Source organism: Drosophila suzukii, chromosome 3 (genome assembly GCF_043229965.1).
Source record: "Drosophila suzukii chromosome 3, CBGP_Dsuzu_IsoJpt1.0, whole genome shotgun sequence".
In the NCBI taxonomy this organism is placed as follows: Eukaryota; Metazoa; Arthropoda; class Insecta; order Diptera; family Drosophilidae; genus Drosophila; species Drosophila suzukii.
The window spans coordinates 69826028-69843906 of record NC_092082.1 but is presented as its reverse complement, the minus strand read 5'-3'; the positions used below and the strand labels follow the sequence as shown (position 1 = coordinate 69843906).

The window sequence follows — 17879 nt, the reverse complement described above, 5'->3', positions numbered from 1 at the left end:
TTGACTGGATCTGAAGTTTTGAAATCAAGAGCACTAGCAAAACCAATAATCGTCTCATTATGTTAAGTACTTATACAGCTTGTCCGATTTATTTGTTAGTCCTGTCCAGCTGCTAGTGAGTTTTCTATTCAAATATTGACTTCACTACGACACGTTGACTTATTAGTATCAACTTGAGAACTTGGGGGAGAAACTATTCTCCCTTTAAGCAACCGCTCGCCCAAAAAGTCTGAGTAGTACTGCGGATATCATTGCCGAAAACGGGTGTTCAAAATCCTACTGCCACATTGAAACCCACCACATCTCCACGTTATGATCACGTTTGTCTTAAAGGATTAATTTATTTACCACTCAAAAACACTATTACTTTGATTGTTTGTATTTATTATTAGGTTATCTTAGAATACGCTGCCTTGAAGTACTTTATCTATGAACCGCGACCAACTGAGCTCCAGGATTTTGAAGGCACGGGTCTGTTCCTCCTCCGTCAGCGTGGAGTACCTCACCGAGTTCCACACCAGAGTCTTTAGAATCCTTATCCCGGCGTTATTTGGCGCCAAACTCATGATGGCATAGTAGAAGTCGTAGCTCAGACCCTTGGCATTCCAGAACCCAGGATCATCGTTGCAAATCACCACGGGCACATCGAGGGCTAGATACTGAGCACCTGGATGATTACGGAGATCCCAGACCAGGTGAAGCACTTGATTTGAAATAGGGCTGACCTCCACGGCGATTTGTCGAGACTTGACAGCATTTAGGAGGATCGGATGCTTGGCCAGAGCATAACCATGACCAATGCGAGTGGTGTTGAGCAAAAGGGCATCCAGCAGATTGATGTCGGTGGAGGCACCAAACCAATCTGGAAGAAATATATAAGCTATAGAAAACCTCTGAAAGGAGTGTTACTTACTGGTCTCTCCTCCGTGCAGAAAAAGTCGAGCTGTTGGCGGCAAATCCCTGAGGGCAGGCAGCAGAGAATAAAGTGGTTTTCCCTTGTCTTCCTGACCCACCAAATCGAATCCAACCACAAAGTGGGGCAAGTCTTGGCTGTAAAAATTATGTAACAGGGGATTTTCTTTATATAGTAATTTATACATACTGCAGCTGCTTAAATTCCTCGACGGTTTCCTTGAGCTTATCCATTTCATAGCCCCGATAAACAGCCATAATGACTTTAAAGCCCAAAAAGTCGGGATGCAGCTTAACGAACTTGTCATTTATATTGTACAACTCGCGTATCGTACGCTCTCTGGGAAAAGTGCGTCCACTTGCGTCATAAAGCTAATGAAAGAAAGGTTACGAATAAGTTGTAGGAAAAAATCTTAATAAATGGTACCCTTTTTTAAAAAGGTCCCATATTTGTACGAGCGACAATGTCATTTCATAAACTATAAGCAGGAAACGGTAAAATAAATACAATTACAGCTATAAAAACTGTATCTTGAAATATGGACCGACCATACCAAATGCGGCTATGGCCATATATAATATTTTTCCATTAAATCATTTTATACATATAGTCATATGGAAATACCTAAAAAATGGTTACTTACCGTTTTGCAACTAGTGCGAATCTCCGCGTACATCACGTTATCGTTGTAAAGTTCCTCGAGCATCTGCCAATGATATGCACGAAAGGCTGGCAAGTAAGTTATGGCATCACCGAGCACGTCGAACATGTCCTGAAAACGATTCCAAACCTCGGTAATTGTAGGGTACTCCACTGTAAGATAAAGACATTGGATATCATGATATGTTCTCACTAAACTTTATTCACCACTTACGCTCTGGAACTGGAGTATATAAGTTAATCAAGCGTTCGAAATTCTTGTCGTAGACCCTGGGATCCAGGGAGTTCCGCCGCTCATCGGAAACTCGAACGTACTGCGATTGGCACTTATGCTCCTTTGGTGTCCTTCGGAATGTCAGGACACTTCGTCCTTTAGCTGTGGTGCAACGCAGTAATCCAGGCATATACGACAAATCGTCCACTACCCACCTGGAACTCACGGCGGCGGAGTTATGCAGATGGAGCACAGATCCCTTTGGCATCTTCTGAAGGAACCGGAAGACAGCACTCCGATCGATCAGCGGCTTGGCCTTAAAGAAATGCAGAGCTGCTGCATTCTGTTCCGCATTTCTAAATCCTTGGGACAATTCTCCGAGCTTGTATTCCATGAATATGTCGTCCACCTTGGCCTCCTGAGTGTTCAGATATGTGTGTCCTCCAGTCATGAGCTCCTCCTCTGCTGTGAGAACAGCTTGACGAGCTTGTTCGTAGCCTAAGAATATGGAATTAATTACCATTTTGAATCTTTTATTGAAGTAATCTCATTAAATATTCTTGGGAAAGGATCATTAGATATAAAATTAAAAAGTTTAAAAACACAAAGGATGGATTAATAAATGGTAAACCATTTACAGATTCTAAATCTGAATGTTTAACTCGATATATAATACTTAGGGCGGTTTGCGCCTGGATCTGAAGTTGTGAAATCCGTAGCACTAGCAAAAACAGCCATATCCTCATCATGTTGAAGTCCTTTTACTGATTGCCCGACGAATGTGTTAGTCCTGTTTAGCTGCTAATGAGTTTACTATCCAAATATTGACTCGACTCCGCCTCACGTTAACTTATTATTATTATTGACTCGGGAATTTGGGTGGGGAATCGTTTTCTCTTTTTGCGACCGCTCGCCCGAAGTGTCCGGATAGAACTGTGGATACCATCGCCGAAAGCGGGTGTTCAAACTATGGCTGTGCGAACCAAGAAAAGCAAAAACAAACTATAATTTTGATAAAATCATTTCGCGAAGCTTGCTCATTAAAAGATTATGCCAGAGGTGGAGCCGGGGCCAGCACCCTCCGCGACTCTTAACGGTTGACAACGCTCCCGGGCTCGGAATTGCCGAAACAATTTCATTCTAGTAGCTGGATTGTTTGGGTATCTTTTTTATATATCTATCTGATTAAATGCCTCCCGCGCATATTAAGTGATTTAAAATGACGAAGGCGCGCGCCCGCTGGCCGCTCGCTGATTTTTAACTATTTGAATTTTTCTATTTTGGCAAATTTTCACTGACGTTGACGGACGCGGTTGTTGGTTTCTAACAGCATACGACGGCGGAATTACAAGTTCCTAGAGCCCCCAGCCCTATAAAGTGGTCTGGATGCTCATGACAATTACGGTAATTACAGATGTGTCAATTATCCTCGCTTACACACCAAAAAGTTTGTTGACAAATGCAATTTGTATTATTAATGTAATGTAATGTTTATTTGGTTTGTTTCGTTCTAAATTGTAGATTGTAGCTTTGAAACCAGGGTATCGTCATTTAGCTCTCTTTGTCATTGCTAAGTAAAATTTGATTACCATTTTGAAAAAAATATTTTGGTTTGATAAGAAAATAATCTTGTACACAAATATATATTTTCCTCGAAAACCTCATCGTTTTAATGAGTTATACAATAGAACATTACCTAAAATTTGTATATTTTTAAAGCTAGGAGATACTTTTATAGATATGCCAACTACGTTTGAGTAAAAGAGGGTCAAATTTATAGATGCTTTTTTATGAATCCCATTTTATTTAGTAAACAACATGCATATACACACAGACCCCATATACATAATATATGCAAACATAGTTTTTAAAAAATTCTCATGAGTTGGATTACATTTCCAGTAGATTTCTCTTTTATGATCGATGGCCTGATGCCCCCATTTCACGTTCAATGTCAAGTATAATTTCGGCGGGTAAACAGAGCAAATTGGGTTAGTCAACAATATGCAAAAATATACCCACGAACCCAATGTATTTACATCATATGTACACAAATATAGCTGATAGCAGCATAAATGTCCGGCTTTGGCGTTCCTGGTGATGCGCTATATGTAATAGTAATGCATTTAAATAAAATATATAATATATCTGACTGGATATTTATTTTTAGGTAGGATCGTGTTTGCGTAGGGCATTTTGGCACTGACCATGCTACGTCACGAAATTTATTTGCAAATTGGCCGAGGGGCCAGTGTCAACGAAAGTGCCAACCCGGGGGCATTCAAACATTTCGCGCCCCATTCCAGAGCGGACTAATCCCCGTCATTGAACCACTGCACCAGATGCCGCTGCTCCCACAGCGACCAAGATCATGATCAGTGTGGAAATTGCACAAGCCGTATACGGGTCAGTTTTTTAAGCGGGAGGCCCTATCAGTTGGTTTACGATCGCCAAGAGACGTGGATCGAAAAAGTGCGGCGTATATTCTGAAAGCGGAACTGAGATTACTGGAAGGCAATGCTGCTACTGGAAGCTTTGGTCGCCTTTGTTTTCCTGGGCGGACTTCAGGCCGCCGACCAACGTAAGTCTCGAAGGATCCTCCGACTATTCATTTTTCATCAATTCTCTTATCATAAGGCTTTCTGCAGTTCTAATAAATCACAGTTTGTGTGATAAGAAAACTTATTAAAGTTTAACTTATAATAGTTTTTGACTAACAGATCTAAAATATTTACTTCTGAGAATGCGTACTTTCTTAAAAAAGTCTCCTAAGCCTAATAAATAACGACTCTAAAAAGCTATACAGCCATAAACAAGCATAATAAATCTAACAAAATAATACATAAATTCTGTTTTTGAGTTTATTCTATTTATTTTACTGTACTATAAACTTATCACTGAATCAAATGTGTAAACAAACAACACACAAGCGAAAAGTAAAAGCAGCATCCATGTATGTGAATCCTAAAAACGAAATCAGGGAGTAATCAAAGCTTATAAAAGTGTATTATACTAAAAGTCCCAACAATAAAATTAGAAAACAGGATTTTTTAAGAACATTTTCACTTCCGATAGCCTATGAGACTCTACGGGAGCAGATTATGGAAGCGGAGCGGGCGGCCTCCCTGGGGGGCAGCATCTGGTTGACTTCCGACGAGGAGAAGGTCAACAGCATCCTGATGAACGCCAAGCGGGCGGAGATCGCCGAGGGCCTCAAGACCCCAGAGAAGTACGCCCCGGCAATGCACTTTTTCCAGGGCAGGCAATACGTTCGCCAGAGCGAGGTCTTCCGGATGATCCAGAAGATGCCGAAGGGTGCCTTCCTGCACGGACATAATACGGGAATGGTGACCTCCCGGTGGATCATCCAGAACCTAACCACCACCAACAACCTGTACACCTGCCGTAATCCGGATGGACTCCTGGTGTTCACCTACGATAAGTCTGGTTGCCACAGCGAGGTGCAGAATGTGTGCACCGAGCGGATAAATGCCGAGGATCGTGGCAAATACGAGCGACAGTTGGAGAAGCACATCAATATGCACGGTCCCAGGCCGGAAGGTAGGGATATTATATTTAAATTTCTCTCATTTTAACCTTTTCATTACCCAGCCCTCTTGCCGAACCGCAAAAAGATATGGGAGCGCTTTGAGAATATCTTCACCACCGTGGATCGGCTCTACAAACACCGACCGACCTATTGCGCCTTTCACAAACGCCTGCTAGAGGAGCTGTGTGAGGATAACATCATCTATGCTGAGATCAGAGCCTCCCTGTCGCCTGTAAGTAATCATTATAAAGGAACAAATTGCCAACCTTTCATCCCATCTTATATAACATTTAATCCTTTAATCAATTTGATGTTAATCTTCTTTCAGCTCTACGACGAAAATAATCGCACTCTTAGTACTTTGGAGGTGGCCAACGAACTGGAACGGATTGTGGAGGAGTTCAAGGCCAAGCACCATGACTTTGTGGGTGTCAAAGTGATATATGCTAAACGCAATAAGGCCTCCGAGGAAGAGATGTTGAGGCGCATAACCACTTTTAAGCAACTACAGTAAGTACAATATTAAATTTGAATGTGATAATTGTTTTTATCTTGATAATACATATTATATATTAAATAATAGCAAAAAACAAATATGTATATGTTTCTTACAAATGCCGTTTAGTATTTATTACCATCCTTTAATATGTATTAACCATCCCCTGTAAAGAGAAATTTGATAGTTCATACAATTAACAATTATACATAACAATTATATGTAAATTTTTATATATTTTATATATTATCCTCTTTCATAGTCATGCTAAGCCAAACTTTGTGATTGGATTCGATCTAATTGGTCAGGAAGACACAGGGGATCCGTTGAACAAATATATGAATCAACTGTCCGATCTTCCCAGTACAGCCAACTACTTCTTTCACGCCGGAGAGACTAGTAAGTTACATAGATAATATTATCCGCCGTTAATAACAAAACATAACCCTCAGATTGGAATGGGCGTACGGACTGGAACATGATGGACGCTATTTTGCTAAATACGAAGCGCATCGGTCACGCCTTTGCACTGCCCAAACACCCACAATTGTGGTCCACCATCAAAAAGCGTAACATCGCCATCGAGGTGAATCCCATTTCCAACCAAGTTCTGGGCTTCGTTTGGGATCTGCGGAATCATCCGGCCAGCTTTCTGATAGCGGAGAACTTCCCCATCGTAATATCCTCCGATGATCCGGGTGTCTGGGGTGCCAAGGGTCTTAGTTACGACTTTTACTACGCCTTTATGGCCTTGGCTCCAGCAGAAGCGGATCTGCGATTCCTTAAACAGCTGGCCCTGAACTCCATCAAATACGCAGTGCTCACCTCGGATGAACGGCGCAAGATCAATCGGGTGTTCCAGCGGAAGTGGCAGGAGTTTATTGCAAATACCTTGAATCCAAAGTTTTGAGTCAATACAAAAGTCACTAGTCTAGTTCTAAGAGTAATACTGGGACCTATCTCTTAAGTCATATGATCTTTGTCGGGGTTCTTCCCATATAAACAGTAATCTAAGAATCTAAATGGCATTGGGGGCAAACCATCCGTGGAGGCACTTGGGAACGGGTCCGTTGGTGTGGAAATCACAACGACCCAACTCGGTCATGGTTTTGGCACACAGCACAATCAGGCCCACATAACAATCGTTGAGGCCACCACCTATAACCATAGAGGCCAGGATGACACCATCGTCCTCGGATTGGGGATCTGGCGAGGGCACAAAGATGGGTTCACTGGGATACACATTGTCCTCGCACCAGGTGAGACTGGTTTTGTTCCATACATCCACTTTGATGAGCTGTAAAAGTATACATAAATGCTTTTAATGTATTAAGATTCATAATACGAACGGAAAATTGAACATGGAAACGAGCCAAGATGGAATGAGAAACGATATTTTAAGACGAAATGCTCTTGAATTTGTTTTTCGAGATAAACCAATCTTGAAATGATGAACCAATCGATAAATATTGTCGATATTGTTTTCCTTCATCTTAATGCTGAGAATTTGAGATTGAATTGATCTTGGCTCACTTTTGATATAAAAAAAACGCTTTTAGGAAAGGTGTTTTTTTCTGGGTGTAGATATAACTAAGAAATCTCCAAAGTACTTACAGTTCCCGGGTTCTCTGCATCCACATCCGAACTGATGGCGTAAAAGTATCGATAGTTTTTGCCCATATACCGTTCGTAAAAGACCCTGGGTGTCTCGCAGCCCCAATCGCAGAGCATTTCCGGACGCAGAGAGATTGCATCAGTACCCTGGAAAGCCTCCGCCTGGCTGCCCTCCAAGGTCACCAAGTTAATCAGATTCTCCTCGTCATAGCGACCCTTCTTGGCATCTCTCTTGGGGCTTTCTTCCCCTGGATTCTCCTGCTTGCCATTAGTGGGCATGTATGTAATATCCGCGTACTGAGAAACCGAGTGCTTCATGGTTCGGGAAATCGGAGGAGAACTCAGACCAGCCAGGGAGAAAGACTTGACCAAAGCCCTTTTTCCGGAACTCTGAGGTTTGGGAATCGTGCCCAAGGGCAGAACAAATCTCAAAGGACGTCCCCGGAAGAGGGTTGCATAATTTGGATTTGTCTGCATATTGGCAATGGCCTCCAGGTACATGCAGTTGATCATCTCGGGATTCCTGTAGCTGCAAATGTCCACCACCACGTGACCATCCTGCTCGAAGCAGTTAATGATGTGCAGGTAGAAGAAGGCCTCCGATTCATAGGTCTGCACCAGCTTCCCTGACACCCTGTCTATAAGGTGAAAGAGCGTCGGCCGATCCTCAAACCACTTGAGGCATGCCGACATGTTCTGGCCATTTAGCTGGGATTTTATGTACTCCGGCAGGGAAACGGACAGCGGTTGTTCCACAATCACAAAGAAGTGATCCGTCAGGCCGAAGGTGTGCATATAACCAGGATGCAGCTTCCATCGACAGGGCAGTGTGGCCACCACATGAGCATCCTCAAACATCTGACGACCATGCGGAAAGCAAAGGATGGTGTAAGCCGGTCCAGATCTGGTCATTGTGGTGCCCAGGTTGTAAACGGTGCCGCTGGGCATGATGTGCGGATGCGAGGTGTGGTTCACCACGCCCACAAAGTCCGTGGCGCAGATACGCGCCTCGGTGGCCAAAGTACAGGGATTTATTCTAAAATATTAACATAATAAGAAGAAAAGTGTTGAAAACTGTTATGGGCTGGTCGGACTAACACCACCTTTCTTTGTTTTAAAAATAAAACCACTCCTTTCCGCACATTATTAATGCCATTACTTTTTCTAATATAAGTATGAACATAAATCATTTGTCTTTAAACTTTAATAAACAACTAACTAAAAGGCCATAAAACCAATACAAAACTTTTTATGTTAAAGCTTTTTAATTGATAATTTTGCGAATCTGTTAAGAGAATCTTATAAGATCAAAAGGTCTCTTGTGGACTAGTGGTCGTTCAAACCCCACCTTTTTTTTCTAATATATTTTTCCCTTTTCATTTCGCTTAAAACAAAGCTTAACTTACCGATGCATAAAGGGCGTCTCGGTGAATGTGTAATACTGATCCCCAAAGGGGTATATGGAAATCATTGAATTGTCCGTCCCACTATCTGGTCGAAATATGGCCGCAAATCTATCAAAGATTGAGTGGCAGGGATCCGGAACAGCTGCCGTTCCGAACTCAGTAACCACAATCCGTTGGGCCGAACGATTCTTTCGCAGGGTTTCCGTGTCCACAAATCGATTCTGGTAGGTAACACGTCCATTCTTAATGGCAAATCGATGGAGCAGGGCCGAGCAGTCGAAGAGATGGCCAAAGGTCATGTCGCCCACCTTCCAGCTGCCGGGTCCATTCCTCAGCAGACTGCCGCTAATCCATCGTGGGATGTGTCCACTGTGGTGGCCCTCGATGGGATCCACTATCTCCCGCTCGCAGGATCGCAGCCAAACATCCGAGGAGCAGTTGGGATAGTGGCGTCCATTGGCATCTAGTCGCTCCGATTGGGGATCATTTAACTGGTCGTCGTATTTCACCTGCAAGAAAATTCAGACTGGTCTTAACGCTTTTCTCTGCCTTGATTAAGCCCCCTAAGCTAGCTGCACTTTTGCCGTGGATTAGCAGGGATTATCCAGTCGGTATGTGGGCCAATTTCGCACATTCCAAACATTTTAACAGCTGGAACCGTTCTCAAGGACCTCGACTTGGGGTCTCGAGTACAGTATTTACTAAGTACAATTTCCTGGCTTTTTTTTTTAAAGTTATTTCAAAATGGATAATCTAATAAGTGATTTCCTTTTAACAGACAAGTTGGAAACTTTTTATCTGAATTATCTTATTAAACACGAATGTCGACAGAAAATTAGCAATAAATAAATAATATAAGTCTTGAAATTTTAAAGCCAGATTTTTTTTTTTAAATTATTTTGTTTTAAAATAGGTTTTTAAAAAACAAATTGGCCTTAAAAACTTTAAGACTAATAGTTTATATGATTGCTAAGTTTTTGTTTAAGTAACTTAATTTCTTCCGCATAATAACCCCTAGGATTCATTTGAAATTCTGTCAGCAAGCTTTCGGTAATTTTTGGAAGCCTTGGTAAAATTTTGAAAAATTCTTTAGTTTGAAATTGGGTCCCCACGTGGATGACTTGTCCATCAACCGACCGCAAAGAAGTCGCGCATAAAGCTCTTGAAGACGCCGGTTGCCATTGCGTGGATATTCCAAGTGTGAGTCGGGGATCTTCTAGGGCAGTTAGTCCAAACTGTGAGTGATGCAATAGTAGTAGACTAGAACCGAAACCAAAACCGAGTTCACTTGGTCGGTCCGCTTGCAATGAGAACCGAATGACAACTGGCAAGTGCTCCACGGGTCTATCACCTAGTCACTTTGGGTAGGGGATGAATGGATGTGGATGGCCCATGTGGACGGCGAAGGCGGCCAATTGGAGGCAACCGACCTGGCATTATTCATAATTTTGATTGACAGTCGACGTGGCCACACCGATGGAATATGCCCATTGACGACAGACTGAGGCCCATTGCAATGGGCATGGCGCAAAGACAAGTGGCTCAGCATTTTTGCCGCTTCGGCGAGCCACCATATTTTCAGGGGGGTTTGAGTGCTCTAGAAGGTGTACTATATATGTACATTACACTAACCAACATTTTGTGGTGGGCACCCACGTCGAACAGGGAAATCTAATACACCCCACTGACTGACTTTTGCGACTGACCTTGCGCCAAAGTAACTGGGTATCTTGTATCTCCCGCAGAAGAAGAAGCCAAACAGATAGGAAAACGGGTCCCCAACAAGATGATGAAGTAAGTACCGACTTAACCTAAGCTTTTAATCTGCTTGTGGATTGCGGATTGCACACCCCCAGCACAGACTTAAGTTCACGATCAAATCAATTACGGTTCTGGGGGACGTATGGCTCTATTGCTATTTATTCAGATGCATAGGAAATACATACATGACTGAGCAGGTGCACTATTATCAAACGCTGCCGCTTCTTGGGGTAACAAATTGATTTCAATTCTAAATCCGTAGCAGCTGTGGCAAGAAATTTTAATTGGTGTCTTCAAAATCGTATGTAAAAGAGGTACATATATTTTAAGGAAAATGGTATAGGTATATTTAAAAAAAAAAAATGCTTTTAACGAGAAAAATGTTAAATTTAGTTTTCCATACATTTTTTAAGTTGTAAAATTTATAAATTTAACCACTTTTTAAAAAATTTAATAAATTTAGAAGCACACTAAGTTTTAGTAAACTTATGTAAGTAAAATATACATTTATATTCCCTTTTACAACATAATTTAATAGAATTTATAAATTTGTTTTTTGAATAAATTTAATTCATTTTATAGGTGCACCAAAAGCTATTTAATCTTTTAATTTACTTTCTTAAATTTAGTATAATGTGTTTAGGTAACTTTTTTTTTAAGGACAGCCAAAATCGGTTTTAGAACTAAAACAATTTAAGTTTATTATAAAGTAACGGCCGTTGGTGATTTAAAAATAATTACCGTTGACAACGAATTGCACACACCGTTTAGTGTTGGAAAACGCGCAGCGAACAGCTGACGGCTGACAGTGACCAAAATAAAACGACGCAAAAATTAACAAAAACCGAATACACCTGTGATTCGGTGGCTATTTAGCGTTCCACTGACCCCATTTAACCCGTGATCCCCGCCAGCTTCAGCGATTCGCAGGGCGTGGAGTTCAGCTCGTTCCACGGAGCCCAGGAATGTGACCAGGCCTCCGCGTTCGGCGGCGACTTCGACTTTGGCCACTCCTGCTTCACCCACTACGGCTGCCCCAGCGAAATGAGCGACGAGACAGGACGTGGACGAGGTCGGCCCTCCGCCAGGGTCAACTCCTCCGCCAGCAGGATCCCCCGCTGCGCCCCGAGTCCACGCCAAACGCCCCCCGCGGCGCTCTCGCCCAGGCCAAACTACTCTTTTCGCCCGATCTTCCACGAGAGGAGCAACCACGAGGACGACCAGGTGCTCACCCAGCAGTTGTGGAAGCTGGCCCGCAAGTCGGGCACCCTGAATCTATCCAACAAGGCTTTGGCCAGAGGTGAGTCCATAGGGCAAAATTAATGATGTAGTCGAAACTCTGTAACTCAAACTTCAAGAATCCGTTAAATTAATTATTCAAATTCGAGCGTTATTTTTTATGGAACCCTACCTTAATTTTAACTTTATAGGAGAGATTTCTTTTAACAATTCAACATTGTTACATAAATATGTTTAATAGGAGCCATTTTAAGGATTTCTAACAACATTTTTTTTAAATATACCTTTATCCTCAAAAAATTGATTAGGAAAAAGTAATATCAATAAAATAATGGATTTATAATTACATTTACCTTTACATATATTGACATTTTATTTTGTTTGACCTAATTAAAGGAAATTCGCCCTTTATGTTAGGATTTAAGTTGTTTTTGCTTTAAAACGTAAACGAATTTACAGAAGTTAAACTATAAAAAACCTTCAAAAATATAACATCTCAAAAGCTGGGAGTCACAGAGTTCCGACTACCTTTATCCACTAAAAAGTAGCTAGCTACATACGTTGCGGCGCTTGTAAGCAGTGGTGACCCAGGAGCAACTGCGTCGCTGGAAGTCCAAGGTCAGGCCAGGCATGACTCAGGAGGGGTGTCATCATCAATGGAGCCCCGGCCTCATCGACAGCAGCGCCTTGTGGTTCCAGTTCATGTGAGGCAATAGCGATAGTGATCGCGAACTTGACCTTGGAGGCAACTGAAAAAGGCAGGGAACATATTTGCCGCTTCACTGGACAGCATCCGCGCCTCGAGACGATCCATAAAGGTGCTCCAGGGGTGCGTCCAAGAACCAGTCATCGCTCGGATCAATCAGCTCGGTGAGCTGAACGACATCGGTTGTGTGACTGCATCCAACTATCCAATCTCCCAAGATTGCGTCCTCCAGGAAACAGCTCACCTCGTTCTGCATGTGCGGTCCTTATCCGCGGAGGCGACGCTACTACCAGATCCGCGAATTCCAGATGGCCTCCTCGGCGGACGAGCTGGAGAGCGAGGATCCGGACGATGAGCTGGAGCTGGATGATGATCCAGAGCCTGCGTCCCGCGTTGAAGACTGTAGTGTAGTGATTTCTCCGGATCAGCGTTCTCTAATTGATTCCACATCTTATCATTTCAGTGCCCGAACGACTCTACGACATCAACGAGGCGGATACGGAGAGCAAGACCGCGAATCTGGAACAACTGACAATCAAGGAGGAGGACGCCTGGTGGAACCAAGTGCCATTAAACAACCTGGACCTGAGCTCCAACACGCTAACGCACATATCCCCCAAGATCGAGAACCTGCAATCGTTGACCGTTCTCACTGTATGGCATTATTTTTAAATCGGAGTTTTAACAGTGTAATAACGATCATTTTTAGCTGCACGATAATGCTCTGGTGGAGCTTCCGTCGGAAATCGGGAAGTTGGAAAAGCTAATGCGCCTCAATGTGAGCCACAACAAACTCAGCCAGCTGCCCCGTTCGATCTACAGTCTACCTGAGCTGCGACACCTCAACATTTCGTACAATGAGTTCAACGAAGTCGATCCGGACATCAGTGACCTTCATATGCTCGAGTTTCTGGTGAGTTAGGTGAAAGAAATTTTAAATCCTAAAAAAATATATATGCATAGACTACCAATAACACTAAAATCTTAGTTTAATCAGGTTATGGAATTAAGAACGAAAAAAAATTATAATTCATCGAAAGAATAGTTTTTCGATTAACATCCGTTTCTTATTTTAAGCACACTTATCATAAAGTGCACATTAAATTAAAAATTTTATTTATTTTTTAAGAAGAACTAGGTATATTAAAATGAATGAATGAAAAGCTATTTTTATTTAGTTTTAAACATAATTCTGGTTGTGGCGTCTTATCTGACTAATACCATCCTATATATTCTCCCTTAACCAACTGCTTGCTAACCCAATTGTAACGAAAGGACGGCGGGCATAACAACATTCAATCCCTGCCCGGTGGCATTGGGTTCCTGGTGCGTCTAACTGCGCTCCTGTTGCCCTACAATCACATCAAGGAACTGCCCCCCGATCTTGTTAACATGCGCTGTAAGTGCTGGACCACCTCCAATACTTGCTAATCTAAGTTTAACATTTGCGTGTGCTTAGCTCTGCAAAAGATTGATCTGATGCAAAATGACCTGACCAGCTTGCCGGAAGATATGGGTCTACTGAGAAAGCTGGAATGCCTTTATCTGCAGCACAACGATATTTTGGAGTTGCCCGAGTTTGAGGGAAATGAGACCTTGAGCGAATTGCATGCCAGCAATAATTTTATAAAGGTAAGTTATAGTACTAATATCATAGTTATCTAAGTTATTCTAAGACTTTTGAGATACTTATATTCAATAACACCCATTTCAGACCATACCAAAAGCCATGTGCGGCAACTTGCCACATTTGAAGATACTCGACTTGAGGGACAACAAGATCACAGAGCTGCCCGACGAGCTGTGCCTGCTGCGCAATCTGAACCGCCTGGATTTGTCCAACAATACGATCAGTGTGTTGCCAGTCACATTGTCCTCTTTGGCCCACCTGATCAGCCTGCAGGTGGAGGGAAATCCCATAAAGATGATCCGACGCGACATCCTGCAGTGTGGAACGGCGCGGATTTTGAAGACGCTGCACGAGAGAGCGCTGGCCAAGGCCAAGGAGGAAGGAGGTGGCTCCGATGGCGGCTTCACATCAGAGTTACCCGGCATCAGTGTTACCCGTTTGCGTGGTGGCCAATCGGATTCTGGGGATATGCCCGGCAACTTTCCGGATAGGTATGCATATAGAGCTTTTCTTTCAGACGGGACAGCAGATTGATCTCCCCAGCAGTAGCTATCATCAACCACAACAGCAGGATGGGTTTCAATATCAGTGTCCATATCCATGTCAGCAGCAAATGCAGCAGCACTGTTGTGTGTATGAACCGCTCAGAAATTGCCAGGAATATGATCGCCAGACGCAGGGACACATTTATGAGCCTGAGAGCTATCAGCAGCAGCATCCAATTGGCAACATGAAATCCCTTTTCATGCAGCACCAGCAATATCAGCGACTAGAATATCCCCATCCAAATTACTTTATGTGCCAGCAGCAGCAACATACGCAGTTTTCCTATGGGCAGCATGATTCCTCTCACTTAGCTGTCCATCCACGTTGGGTGTAGTGTATCACCAAGTTCCAAAAATTAAACAATTCCCATTAATCACATCTTGTAGATTATGACAATCTTAATGCTTACTTCAATCTTTCCTACCTCCTGTAGATACAAATTACGTCATACACGTACATTAGCTGTCAACCTGGAGGAACTGACTCAAGTGCCCGACCAGGTGTTCCAGATTGCCAGAGATGAAGGAGTGCATGTTGTGGACTTTGCGCGCAACCAGCTGAGCACCTTGCCCAATGGGTAGGCTATAAGGAATCCACTGGATCCCATGGATTATTACTGTAATATTCAATTACTTTCAGACTGCAGCTCATGCATGATCTGGTCACGGAGCTGGTTCTATCCAACAATGTCATCGGCTACGTGCCTCAGTTTATCTCCCAGTTTACACGTATTTCTTTCCTGAATTTGTCCAACAATCTGTTGAATGACCTGCCCAAGGAGTTTGGTGTTTTGAACACTCTGCGGGAACTCAACATTGCCAACAATCGGTGAGTAAAAGTTGATCATATGAAAATATCCTCTAGGGTCATTTGATTATCTTCTTTTTAAATTCTCAGTTTCCAGTTCGTTCCCAACTGTGTGTACGAGTTGCAAGGTCTGGAGATCCTCATTGCCAGTGAGAACCACATTAAAACGTTAAATGTATCGGGTCTGCAGAGTATGCCACGTCTTAGTACATTGGATTTGCGCAATAATGATATTGATGCAGTGCCGCCCACATTGGGGAATCTGACCAACATAACGTAAGAACCAGATTGGAAATTAATACTCGTATGAGCAAATATATATCCTTTTTAAATTTCAGACACTTGGAACTGGTGGGCAATCCTTTTCGCCAGCCCCGCCATCAGATCCTGATGAAGGGCACCGATGCCATCATGTCCTACTTGCGGGATCGCATACCAACATAGAAGAGCAATCAACACAATGTTTTTGGGAAACACTTCACTAGCAATATGTTTATTTTGAGGAAAAGCTTAATGGAAATTAGTAGAGATTCCCTTGACCATGTCCACACACAATCCACTACCATCAAATCTGGGTTGTATGTGGACATGGACGAGTGGAAACGAGACAAGTACAACATATGACACACCCTGTGCATTCACCAAACGAACTAGTCTGCATGTCGCAATACCTTATGCACGTTGTTAATTCTGGCTGAGCATCTGCAATAAATGGGAATAGTAGAAAATAGTAGTGTGTCCTGCCTTTTACTTCTGTTCCACCACTTCGCTCCGCAAGCGCTTGGCCAGATTGCGTCTGAGTTGAAGTGCAGCGTTTTCCTCGGCTTCTAGTGGAGCTGGCATCGAGAGCTCCTTGGTCTGGCCGCCATTCTCCAGCAGCTGTTGGGCCACTAATGCGGAGCTGGGACGTGCTCCCTCCGGGGCATGCGGAGTACCGCGGGACATGGTCTCCTGCAGTTGCTTGGCCCGCGTCTGCTTCTTAATCTCCACGATCTTGTCGCGTTGCTGGCGCAGGTACTCCTGTCGCGAGACCACGTCGCTGGGGTCCACATGATCCTCCTGCTCGAAGAACAGATTCAGGCGCTGGAACTTGTCATTAACCAGTTCCATATTGGGCTCCTGCTCTGGAGTTAGAGCCGCTTCAGGACTCTCCAGTTCGTCGGCCACCGTCTTGGCTATCAACTGTTCCACCTCGGAGGCGGTATCACTGTGGAAAGTATTATGTATTAGGACTTGGCAAAAATTAAGAATAAGATGTTCAACGTGTAGTCGAATGTTTTTTTAAGATTCTTACTTTGTATAGATGGTAAGTGCGACTAAATCCTACTGAAGAGAATAATATATTTAGCAAAAACAAATCAAAATCGTTTAAAATTTGACCAGTTAGTTTTTGAGTTAATTTAAAATCAGAAATAGATTCCGAAACTATATAGGAACAACCTAGCCAAACTAGAACAAAATGAGTCTAATAAATATATCTAAAACGTTTTGGCACTGTGCAAAACCATATAGAACTTCCCCCGCAATTGCATAAGACAGGTTTATTGACGGGGAACCACCGTAAACCCACCCTGGATCCGAGCTCGCGTCCGCACTGCGGTCATCCCCCTCGTCGGCGGTACTTTGGGCTAATTGATTTTTCTCGATGAGATCCAGGGCCTGTAGCTGAAGCTCCACGTTACGTTGCGTCATCATGCGTATGAATATCTTGATGTCGTTGGCGGCCCATATCTGAAAGATGACACCTCGAGAACACTATTGCGTTGAAGACTGAGACCGGACGTACCTGCTGAAACAGCACTTGGTGGAACTGGAAGGGATTCTCGCCCTGCCCCTGCTGACGACCCTCGAGACAGGCCATTTCGAACTGCTCCGGTGATATCTGCATCTCCTCCATAAAGCTGCCCAGCATGTAATCCACCAGATTCTTGTATTCCTCGTGGATCTGTAGTATATCTGGATTGTTCTCATCCATCGGCAGATTGGGATCGAAGACTGCACCAAATCCTTGGGTTATTGCGGATTCCATTGTCAGAATGGGTGCTCACCTAAGGACTTTTGCTCGATAAAAGTCTGGAGCGGAGCATTCCAGATGGGGCCGTGCAGAAAGCACACCAGTGAATCAAAAACCCAGGAGTCTTCCACCGACATTTTGGTTACAGTTCAAAGAAGTGACTAAACCGAAAAGTTTAGTCAACATTTGCTGGAAACATTTGTTTGGTCCTTGAATCGGTTACCATGACAGTGAAAAACCACCCGACACCTGACAATCAGGTGTTTCATATATAGTAAATAAAAGAACACTTTGAGAGCTTAGCCATTTGATTCTGTTTAAAA

At 43.2% G+C, this 17879-nt stretch overlaps 5 protein-coding genes across 12 annotated transcripts; 2 read left to right on the top strand and 3 right to left on the bottom strand.

Moving 5' to 3' along the window:
* Nucleotides 1-363: 363 nt before the first annotated feature.
* Adgf-C (Adenosine deaminase-related growth factor C) lies at nt 364-2844 on the bottom strand. Its single transcript, XM_036818803.3, has 6 exons — nt 2464-2844; nt 1788-2285; nt 1557-1726; nt 1103-1284; nt 914-1050; nt 364-862 (listed from the first exon to the last, which is right to left on the bottom strand). Exons 1-6 carry the CDS (start codon nt 2534-2536, stop codon nt 399-401), a joined length of 1524 nt encoding a protein of 507 aa, XP_036674698.3. The 5' UTR covers nt 2537-2844; the 3' UTR covers nt 364-398.
* Nucleotides 2845-4180: 1336 nt separating this feature from the next.
* Nucleotides 4181-6850, top strand: Adgf-D (Adenosine deaminase-related growth factor D). The gene is made up of 6 exons (XM_036816942.3): nt 4181-4368; nt 4863-5348; nt 5400-5569; nt 5666-5847; nt 6096-6232; nt 6286-6850. Exons 1-6 carry the CDS (start codon nt 4305-4307, stop codon nt 6741-6743), a joined length of 1497 nt encoding a protein of 498 aa, XP_036672837.3. The 5' UTR covers nt 4181-4304; the 3' UTR covers nt 6744-6850.
* On the bottom strand, nt 6683-10182 carry ninaB (neither inactivation nor afterpotential B). Its single transcript, XM_017084635.4, has 4 exons — nt 9991-10182; nt 8854-9362; nt 7448-8483; nt 6683-7130 (listed from the first exon to the last, which is right to left on the bottom strand). The coding sequence occupies exons 1-4, from the start codon at nt 10033-10035 to the stop codon at nt 6852-6854; spliced, it is 1869 nt and encodes a 622-aa protein (XP_016940124.4). The 5' UTR covers nt 10036-10182; the 3' UTR covers nt 6683-6851.
* f-cup (leucine rich repeat containing flyers-cup) lies at nt 9932-16270 on the top strand. 8 transcript variants are annotated; one of them, XM_065865860.2, is made up of 12 exons: nt 10626-10647; nt 11529-11914; nt 13023-13213; nt 13269-13472; nt 13835-13958; nt 14019-14191; nt 14274-14680; nt 14736-15065; nt 15169-15312; nt 15375-15563; nt 15633-15818; nt 15881-16270. In XM_065865860.2, the coding sequence occupies exons 1-12, from the start codon at nt 10640-10642 to the stop codon at nt 15984-15986; spliced, it is 2448 nt and encodes an 815-aa protein (XP_065721932.2). In that variant the 5' UTR covers nt 10626-10639; the 3' UTR covers nt 15987-16270. The 8 variants fall into 8 exon arrangements, 7 of the variants coding, with proteins under 7 accessions (XP_070852388.1, XP_065721932.2, XP_065721934.2 ...); XR_011604211.1 differs by lacking the exons at nt 15633-15818; nt 15881-16270 and adding an exon at nt 9932-10053 and having other exon boundaries at nt 10599-10647; nt 14736-15063; XM_065865861.2 differs by lacking the exons at nt 10626-10647; nt 11529-11914 and adding an exon at nt 12683-12961.
* On the bottom strand, nt 16006-17750 carry LOC108010984 (cilia- and flagella-associated protein 36). Its single transcript, XM_036818813.3, has 4 exons — nt 17591-17750; nt 17329-17537; nt 17113-17273; nt 16006-16749 (listed from the first exon to the last, which is right to left on the bottom strand). The coding sequence occupies exons 1-4, from the start codon at nt 17691-17693 to the stop codon at nt 16290-16292; spliced, it is 933 nt and encodes a 310-aa protein (XP_036674708.2). The 5' UTR covers nt 17694-17750; the 3' UTR covers nt 16006-16289.
* Nucleotides 17751-17879: the final 129 nt, after the last annotated feature.